The 10746-nt window shown below is 36.6% G+C and overlaps 1 protein-coding gene across 1 annotated transcript in view; it reads right to left on the bottom strand.

Annotated features, from left to right (window-relative positions):
* Positions 1-10746, bottom strand: part of LPGAT1 (lysophosphatidylglycerol acyltransferase 1) — a 429652-nt gene that overhangs the window by 415045 nt on the left and 3861 nt on the right. The window contains exon 2 of the mRNA XM_053712423.1: positions 354-618. Coding sequence (XP_053568398.1) covers positions 354-591 — 238 coding nt within the window. The 5' untranslated portion in view covers positions 592-618. The remainder of the gene's footprint in view (positions 1-353; positions 619-10746) is intronic.

The following is a 10746-nucleotide window of genomic DNA, read 5'->3' on the forward strand; positions in this document are numbered from 1 at the left end:
CTTAACAGCCCAGATCTCAACGTTGTCCTCAGAGCAACACCAGATTTCAGGAATAATCAATAAATTAGCAAACGGTTTGCACGCAAAGCCAATATAGATTGTTTATCTCATAACACGCACAGACCAGAGTCTGAGAATAGATAAATGTCATTTTGAGCACTAAAATAGCAAGGAAAGTTATCACGAGCAATGCTTACCTGTGATATGCACTGTGACAACCTGCATTCTCTTTCTATAGTTCAAGGTTATTTCAAGCAATATAATACAAATGAATATACAGAGATATCAGCTGCATAGGAGAAGCCCCTTCTTATCTGCTGCACAAACCAACACTGATAAAAAGTATAACTTACCTGTATATCCCGCAGCCCAACCCCAGGAGGCGACCATTGCTAAAAGCCATTTAAACATTAATCCTTCAATAGACCAGAATAGTTTTCTGTTTATTAGTCTGACAGGTTGCAGAGCTATCAAATATAATACATAGGATGGAATAGCAACCATGTTGTTTATGACCATAAAGGAAAATCTTAGGACCATTCTCAGTATAAGAAATCCCATCTTTCTGATACGATCCACAGTGATGGCCATTTTTCTTGTGCAGAGCTGAGGCAACACCTAAAACAAGAACAGAGAACTGTCAGACATGAATGAGGAGTGTAAACTGTACAAAATAACTGTATAGTATGTGCAGTATAGGCAGTTTACAGCATATGGGGTCTGTACGTCTACAGAGTAGATCGCTTTTTTTGTTTTTGTTATGAAAGAGCATTATGGGGTCCTAGCTAATCATTAGGGGCTCTTTTGGAGATTGTTTTTGAGGCTAGGTCTTTAAAATGCCTAAATTATTTGAATCATTACAGGAATAGTCTAGTCAAAATTAAAACTTTCATGATTCAGATAGAGCAGGCAATTTTAAGAAATATCTTAATTTTTCTTCATTCTCTTGGTATCTTTATTTGAAAAAGCAATAATGTAATCATAGGAGCCGGCCTTTTTTTGGTTCAGCACCTAGGTAGTGCTTGATGATTGGTATCTAAAAGTATCCACCAAACATCAAGCGCTACCCAGGTGCTGAACCAAAATATGGGCCGGTGTTCTATCAGATTCTGCTCCCTCTGACTGCGCCTGCTCTGTATGACGTAATCACACTCCACATATGTTAAATAGGAATGTGTAGAATGAATGTGATTAGTCAATCAGCAACATGCGCACTCAGAGGGAGCAGATTCTGACAAGGAAGTTGCGTCGGATCTTGCTGCCGCTACGCATGTGTATATGTTCAATGAAACCACATCGTTGCATATTTCATCACCGTGAGAAGTGACTTTATATGCACTTTTAATTTGTGGGACAGTATTACATTTCAACAGCGCATGCGTAGCGGCAGCAAGATCCGACACAACTTCCTTGTCAGAATCTGCTCCCTCTGAGTGCGCATGTTGCCGATTGACCTAATCACATTCAACACATTCCTATTTAACATATGTGAAGTGTGATTACGTCATACAGAGCAGGCGCAGTCAGAGGGAGCAGAATCTGATAGAACACCGACTCAAATAAAGATAGCAAGAGAACAAAGACAAAATTGACAATAGGAGTAAATTAGATAGTTACTTTAAATTGCTTCTCTATCTGAATCATTTATTTTGACTAAACTATTCCTTTAAAAGCATTCCACCGGTGAACTAGAGTGGTTAAGGAAAACCTGTCTAACCAGGTGCAGTAGTTATATAGCTCTATGAAGCTGTGTGAAACAAAAATATTTAGGAATCCTGCGACTTCAGATTTATTTATTTGAATTAAATTAATTATTAATCATTAATTAAATGATTAATAATATATAACAATAATAGTTATTCTGGTCTTGTGTTTTACACTCTTACAAATACCAAAACACATTACTTACATTGAGGAAGTTCTCGCATGTACATCACAAACAAAATGCAACACTGTACAAACTGAAAGCTGGAGCCTTGTATCATTTTGCAAAGAACAATGCAGCTTTGTTTTGTAAAATTAATACATTTTCTATGTTTTTTCACTGATTTTGCTGCATCACTTGAAAACCATTATAGCAGTTTATAAGGATGTGATATAAACATGCATTATGGTTTACATATGTGCAGTAGGAGCAAAATAAAAACTTCAAAGCCATCCCATTTTCTTTTTCCTTAAATGTGGCTTAGCACCGATTCTACAGTTAATTATAATGAACATATTTTTTGCTCAAACAAACCTAAATTTATGAACTCCACTTAATAGCTAAATATATAATCTTGCTATGTACATGCATGCATGCATATACTTATATGGCTCTATCAAATCTCACAGTACATTAGCAATTAAAGGCAATTTACCAACTGTGAGTAACAGTACAACTACATAAATCCTACAATAATGTCCACACCTAAACCATTTAGTAACTACTATTACAAACTATGTTATTGCCTGTAATAATGTGGATTAACAATGTTGCTGCTTAAAACAATAGTAAAGTCAAAAATGTTATTTTGTGGTTCAGATAGAGCATGCAATTTAAACATTTCCAGCCCCAAGGCAGAACATGCTGTGATCTGAGATGTCATTGTAGAAAATACTACATGTCTGCAGAAATAACAGGACACACGCAGGACGTGTTAGCAGCACAGCTCCACATCAGGCTGGGGTTTTTTGTTTTCAAACAGCGCTTTGCTCTGGCTGTACTCTATAAAAAAAAAAAAAATAACAGTACAGACAGAGAAAAAACTGGATTGACGAGAACAGTTAAATACAGAGAAGCCCTGCTAAGCTGCAACACATCTATTGACAACTGGCACTCAGGGACTATTTAACCCCATCCTCTAGCCTTTCCAAGGCTGCAAAGCTGTGACTCCTGAATGTAAGACGTTTCAGAAAGTGAAAAAAAAAAAGTTTTGCCACTGGGGTTTCCAGTTTACTTCTATTATGCAATTGGCTGTGTTCACTTGCTATCCTTTGTTGAAAAGCATAACTAGGTAAGCTTAGGAGCAGTAGGGCACTACTGGGAGCTAGCCGACAATGTGTAGTGCACATATTTGCTTCTTGTCATTGGGCTTCATGTCCCTTTAAAAAAATAAGTTTTAGGAGATGGGACAGTGTTTGAAGCTAAATGCTAGGAGATTGAAAAAAAAAATGCCCTCTCACTTGGTTTGCTGACATAGGGCTAGATTATGAGTGGCATGGTAACTGTAGCATGCAAGATCAGGGTTTTCTCTGCTCTTTTAACACAACAGATATGGCGCGCACATTACGCGTTGAAAGTAAACACATTCGTTCAAGCACAATTGCGATGCTCGGCGGGTTAGCAAGACTTGAGAGCTTGTGTAAAGGGTAGATAAAGAAAAAAAGTTGCATTGGACAACATATATACCTGTAAAAGTACAATCATGTAAGCACTGTGTGCTAAAAATTATTTAAAGAAAATTATTCAAAGCTATAAGGACTCAAAGATAGATGGTATTAGGCGTTTGGGGAAAAAAAGGCTTCAAAGGGCTTTAACACAAATATACACATTTTTAAGTAAGTGTGTGTGTGTATATTTGTTTGATCTTTTGTTAAAGAAAAAAAAATTACACAAAAATACTCTGCTTTCATGGATATCAAACAATTGCAAACACAACACAGGTTTATAAAAAAAAACAAAAAAATTGTTAAAATATGTGGCACAATTATTGGCAGCCCTATGAATTCATATGAGAAAAATATATTTTAAGTATTTACTCATTGACATTTTTTTTTTTTTTTTTTTTAAATACACCTGGGTGACTAAGAACAGGAAATTGTTCAACAATGACTTCCTGTTTCACAGGGGTATAAATATGAGGTAACACAAAGGACAAATGGGCAATACCAAGGAATATAGCTGTGAATTGCGGCAAAAGGTTTTTGAGCTTCACAAAATGGGAAGTGCCTATAAGAAAATAGCAAAAGCATTGCAAATGCCCATTTCCACCACCAGGGCAATAAGAAGTTCCAGTCAACTGGAAAGGTTATAAATCAAGTTAGAAGAGAACGTGTGTCTATATTGTCTCAACACACTGTAAAGAGGATGGTTCAAGTAGCCAAAATATCTACAAGAATTACAGAAGTTAGTTGCATCTTGGGGTGAGAAAGTTTCCAAAACTAAAATCCGACATCACCACAAGTTGTTTGGAAGGGTTTCAAGAAAAAAAGTCTCTACTCTAATCCAAAAACAAACTCAAGAGTTTTCAGTTTCACAGACACTACTGGAATTTCAAATAGGATCGGGTTTTATGGTAAGATGAAACCAAAATAGAGCTTGTTGGCAATAAACACCAGAGGTGTGTTTGGCGCACACAGTAGGTAGCCATATGGAAAAGTACCTCATGCCCAAAGTTAGATATAGTGGTCGCACTTTATTGTTTTTTTGGGGCAGTTTTTCTGCCAGAGGACCTGGACATTTTGTTAGGATACATGGCACCATGAACTCTATCAAATATCAAAAAATATGAAATGAACATCTGACTGCCTCTGCCAGAAAGCTTAAAATAGGCCATTGTTGGATCTTCCAGGAGGACAATGATCCAGAACATACATAAAAATCAGCACAAAAAGTTTACCGACTACAAAATTAAAGGGACAGTAAACCTTAAAAATAATGTTATATAATTCTGCACATAGTGCAGAATTATATAACATTATTTAGGTGCTATAGCCATAAACGCCCTTTTTACCTTTTAATTTGCTAAAAATATGGCGCTTTTACAGACCCGCTCTCTGCTGAGCGGGTCTGTTATTTTTAGTCAGCGCATCGGGCCAGCTGTATAGTCACAGCCCGGCCGCGCCATAGCACTAAGTGCAGCTCGCTCCTGTGACAGGAGCGAGCTGCACTTAGTCTTATGGCGCGGTCGGGCCGGGCTGTGACTATACAGCTGGCCCGATGCGCTGACAAAAAATAACAGACCCGCTCAGCAGAGAGCAGAGAGCGGGTCTGTAAAAGCGCCATATTTTTAGCAAATTAAAAGGTAAAAAGGGCGTTTATGGCTATAGCACCTAAATAATGTTATATAATTCTGCACTATGTGCAGAATTATATAACATTTTTAAGGTTTACTGTCCCTTTAAGATCCTGCCATGGCCACCCCAGTCCCTGACTTGAACCCCATAGAGAACCTGTGGGGTGAACTGAAGAGGAGAGTCCACTAGTGTTGACCTCAAAATTTGAAGGATCTGGAGAGATTTTGCATGGAAGAATGGTCTCAGAGCCCTTGCCATGTATTCTCCAACCTCATCAGGCCTTATAGGAGAAGACTCAGAGCGGTTATCTTGGCAAAGGGAGGTAGCACAAAGTATTGGCTAAAAGGGTGCAAATAATTGTGCCACACATACATTTAACAAAGATTTTTTTTAATTATTTTAGATAGACCTGTGTTGTGTTTTCTCTCATGGATATAAAACAAATGCAGAGTATTTTTGTGTATTTTTTTGAACAAAAGATTAAATAGACAATTTTTCACAGCCTTTTCAAAGTATCAGAAAGCTTCAGAAACAATCAAAGTATAAGTGCACCACTGTGTCACCAAATGCACCTACTGTGTCACATTGGTCACATGACTTTTACCGGTAACCTTGGACCGGTGTTGTGTTGGATTGTGCGACTGTTGAAGTATGTCTCAAGCGCACTTTATGGTTGCAAAATCTGATGACAGCTGTTCTGGCGGATTCTGCAACCGGTGATGTGAGCTCAGAAATGCAAAGCTGTAACTGCGCGCATGCACAGATTGTTGGGTTGCACATTCCGACAATTCGCAGAATACGACAGAACACCAGGATGGCATCCAACGGCTTAAACGCTCACAAGCAGCAGGGTAGTAAAACATTCTTTACTACGGTGTGAAACAATGTGGTGCCAGAAGGCTTCAATTTAAATAAGACCTGCCATGCACTGGTGATGAGCAGCATCATTATATTCCTGTCACAAAGGAGCAGTGACCGGTCAGGTTCACGTGTAGAGCACTTCCCTCTACTGAATTTAACCCTTGCCTAATAGCTTAAACACGAGGTACAGACCTTTCTAGTAGCCATACAGGGTTACCACTTATGGCCTTGTAAAGCCTAGAGGGGCGTAATTCAGCCAGGTAAAGGTGCCAGGCATCACTTTATAAAAAGGTACAAGTTCCACATATAGGTGCTTGTCCTCACTTAGTTGCTGTCCTAAAACCGTTTAATCAGTTATGGACTGATCATCACATGCTTCGTTTTCTCCACAAATTGGCGTCTGCCTTCTGAAATGTTCCTGTATTCACTTAGCTAAGTTCACTGGATAGGGAAGTTACAAAGAATTGGGACTGAAGGATAAAGGGTTCTACATATATAAATGTAACCATAGGCATTGCCTGTCCTAGTATTATCCTAAGTGTACATCTACATAAGGTAGACTAAATAATATGTTCTATAAGAAAGAACCCATGGATCTGTTCCCTAGTGTGATGTTGCAAAGAACAATCTTTAAGAAATGTGACCAAATCCGATAGTTGAGTCTGTAATGAAGTTTTCCTTTAAAAAGCAGTGTGGTTGCAATGCCAGTGCTATGCTGACAGTCAGTTATAAGATGGGCGACGTTGCTTTAGTAAATTTTATTTGCATGTAAGTGTTTAAATCTGATTATATAAATGTGTCAAAAAATATTAAAGTGAGGTAATTCTTGCATTTCTAATTATTGCTATTAAAGTTGAGAAAGTGGGGACCCTCCTGTCTGTACAGAAATTTAAGTGGAGAGGTGTTTGACACAAAACCGCCCATCAGATTTTGTATGTCAGTGATTCCTGTCACGGCTGCAAAATCTGATGGGCGGGAACAGCGGCGCTTCTGTCAAGATAGAAAAATCCGACAGGCAGTGTATTCTGTCGAATTCTGCGGTGGTTACGGGTGCGCTTAGGAATGCGGTGACACGTGGTCGCACATTGCGACGGGTCACATAATCCGACAGAACACCGGCCCAATTCTTGAGAACTATATGGCAGCAGTTTTGCAAGAATCTTATCAATTTGCATGCTCTGTCTGAATCACAACAGAAAAGGTTTGAGTTTCATATCCTGTTTGAGTTTCATATCCCTTTAATAATTTTTAATAATTTGTATTTATATTTTATGTAATATTTCAATAAATGTGCATTAAAGTTAGCAATTCTTCATGTGTGCTAACCCAACCACATTAGTCCTATATTGCTAACTTAGATGCAAGTTAAAGGGACAGTAAACCCCAAAAAAGTAATTTGTGATTCTAATAGAACATACCATTTTAAAACAACTTTCAAATTTACGTTTATTATCAAATATGCTTCATTCTCTTGTTATCCTTTGCTGGAGAAGCAGTATTGCACTACTGACAGCTAGCTGAACACATCTAGCTAGCCAATCACAAGAGACAAATGTATGCAAGCACCAATCTCCAAGTAGCTTCCCCTAGAGTAGGATATGTGCGTATTAATTTTCAACAATGGATACCAAGAGAGCACATTTGAAAATAGAAAGGATATTCCTTTAAGCATATTTTACATTCCTAAGTTCTTCACATAGAAAATAATGTACTTTTTATTATTAAATGTGTGTGTGTATATATATATATATATATATATATATATATATATATATATATATATATATATATATATATATATATATATATATATATATATATATATATATATATATATATATCACTGCTCATGTAATATACATATCTATACCTATATATCTATAGGAATAAATATATAGGTATATATAGAAATATGTATTTACAATAAAAAGTACAGTGTTCTCTATGTGAAGAACATTGGAATGTGAACTATTAAAACCTTTGTTTAGTTTGTGCTCTCCATTGACTTCTATGGGGAGAAGTTAAAGCGGTCATGATAATTTGCTAGCACGTGTCGGGTTTGACTTGCGCATTAACTTTTTAAATTTCAACTTGTAATAAGAGTGCAACACGACGCACGCAAAAAGCCTCTGTCTAGTTAAGTTAACCTGCAAGCACAAAATAGCTCTCCACTAGTAATCCAGCCTCTAATTGGCTCCAGGGGGAAAAAATTAAAAAGTTTTCTAAGAGAAAATACTGATTTATACTAAAATGTATGGTTATTCACAAATTTGCTGGGGTAGTGTGTGTTCTAAGCTGCTTATATCTACAGTTTTAGGTAAGAAAAATAGAATTGCTCTATGTTAACCCTTTAAGGACCAAGGATGTTTAGATGCCATAGACCACAATGTTTTTATTCAGCAACAGACATACTATGTTACATCAGACCCTTCTTGATTGGTCAATAAGGCTGTGGGGGGCACCACCAAACAAGGCAGGGATAGGATAGTATATGCTCCCGAGGCTGTGAGGGGAACCACCAAACAAGGCAGGGATAGGATAGATTATGCTCCTTGCACACATACTACAACCAGAAGAGAAAAAAAAAAAAATAGGTCTAATAAATATCTGGAAATATCTCAGGATGTGTGTATGAGGATGTGTGTATGTGTGTATATATATATATATATATATAGTTCCGATAGCTTTCAGTAATATATTGCTGCTTCTTTAACAAAGGATATCAAGTGAATGAAGCAAATTTCATAGTAGAATTAAATTGGAACGTTGTTAGAGGATACAAATTTAATCTGAATCATGAAAGAAAAATGATGGGTTTTGTGTTCCTTTAAATACTAACTATATTTCATGATCCTCCCTCTAATTATTGGTTCTGTCATACTGGAACCTAAGTTTTACTGCAAGTATCTGAAGAAGAGTTTTCTGCACATAGGCAAACACAGCAGACGTGGAATACAATGAAATATAGATTTCAACATGGCAGCACCCATGACTAGTGGAAGGCAGAGGATAACCTCAATACTTCTTTAAATGATAAGTAGTTTAATATTTATTGTGGCTCACAACCCTACTGAAAAAAAACTATTAAATAAACACACATAATTCTATTATGCCAATACTATGCCAAGATGGTTCAGATCTACCTAAAAGTGAACATTACCAGACAGCTAATGCAATGTGAGGATTCAATCAGAAGGTAGCCGAGGTGCAGGTAATCTTTATTTACAGAATAGTCTCTCATTCTGGCATACTGTAAGGTAGTAAAGTAAAAAATATACTCTGTTGAAAATTAAAATAATAAACAAAATTTGTATCAGCAGTCACAAATACTACTGCACAAGAAGCGAAGAGAGCAGCAGAGAATGTAGTCAACATAACCTTGGAAGAAACCATTACAAATAGAAAGTCAAGAATGGATTAAAGCAAACCAACTAGCTCTAAATAACCTTCAGAAGGAATTTCTTCAGGGGAACAGCTGCAGATGTTATGGTTGATTTGTGATCCAAAGAGCAAATCAAAAGGGAAAAAGGAAACACACTCAGTGATAGTCAACACTTAATTAACAAAAAGCAAGGAGCAAGACCTATTACCCTAATATTATCATACAAGTATATACAGTAGGGCTGGGCGATATGGGAAAAAATTAAAATCGCGATTTTGGACCCAAAAAAAAAAAAAAAAACGGTTATCGATTTTAATCGATTTTTTTTTAAAAAACTCAAACATACCTAGCCTAAAATCCTTTAAGAGATCCCTCTCTACATATCTCAAAACAGAATGCACCTTTCATGGTTGATTATATATTACCTACCTATTCGATGTTAAATATTGTATATATTGTGTATTAATATTGCTTTTGTATTTTATTGTACCCTATTGTATCAATGCAATGTTTTGTGGTCCCAGGATATAATTGAAAACGAGAGAAATCTCAATGTAGCCTATATATATATATATATACACACACATACACATTATTTAGAGTTTACTGTCCTTTAATTAAATTTGTCAATATTAATTCTGTTCTTTACAGACATAACTTTTAAATAATATTGGTTTAGATTTATTATTTATAAAGTCTTAAATAATTTGTATAATTATTACTCTATTAAAAAGGAAATTATAGTGGAAAATGTAACAATAGCATTAGCGACCCTTCCATTCTTAAGGGTTAGATACCATGTCACATACTACTATATACCCTGTCACACACACTACTATATACCCGACACACACACTACTATATACCTATACCCTGTCACACAGAATACTGTATACCGTCACACATAATACTGTATACCCTGTCACATATAATACTGTATACCTTGTCACATTACGCAACACATTTTAGCTTATATCCTGTCACAACCTATCCCAAATTAAAAATACACACCGTATATCACGTCACCCCAATCGTATCACATTACATCAGGCACAACCCACTTTATACCCAACATGACGTCATGCTAATGGTCACATATGAACCCACCAGCTGCTGCAACCTGTGACGTTTAGACGCTTCCTGACATTTCCGTGACGCACATCCAGTACCGTAGAGAAGGAACAGTGTTAGATAGACGTTCTCTGATAGTGACGTCTTTAATGCGCCTCTTTGTATGACACGTGACAGCTACTACGCGCCTTTAGTGGCATTTGTACGTCATAGAGGCGGGGCTAAAAATTGTGTACTCTTGCATTTTTTCGCGATTTAAAAACCACATATGTGGTTAATCGTTCAGCCCTAATATACAGTATAAAAACATTCCAATTATTTATCAGTATTGTGTGCGGGTGTACACAAAATACATGCTCTTAGCATTACAGCCCTCTGAACCTGTGGCCATATTTCAAGGAATCCATATTTTTTTTTTTTTTGTGACATGATTT

Source organism: Bombina bombina, chromosome 4, assembly GCF_027579735.1.
Source record: "Bombina bombina isolate aBomBom1 chromosome 4, aBomBom1.pri, whole genome shotgun sequence".
Lineage (NCBI taxonomy): Eukaryota > Metazoa > Chordata > Amphibia > Anura > Bombinatoridae > Bombina > Bombina bombina.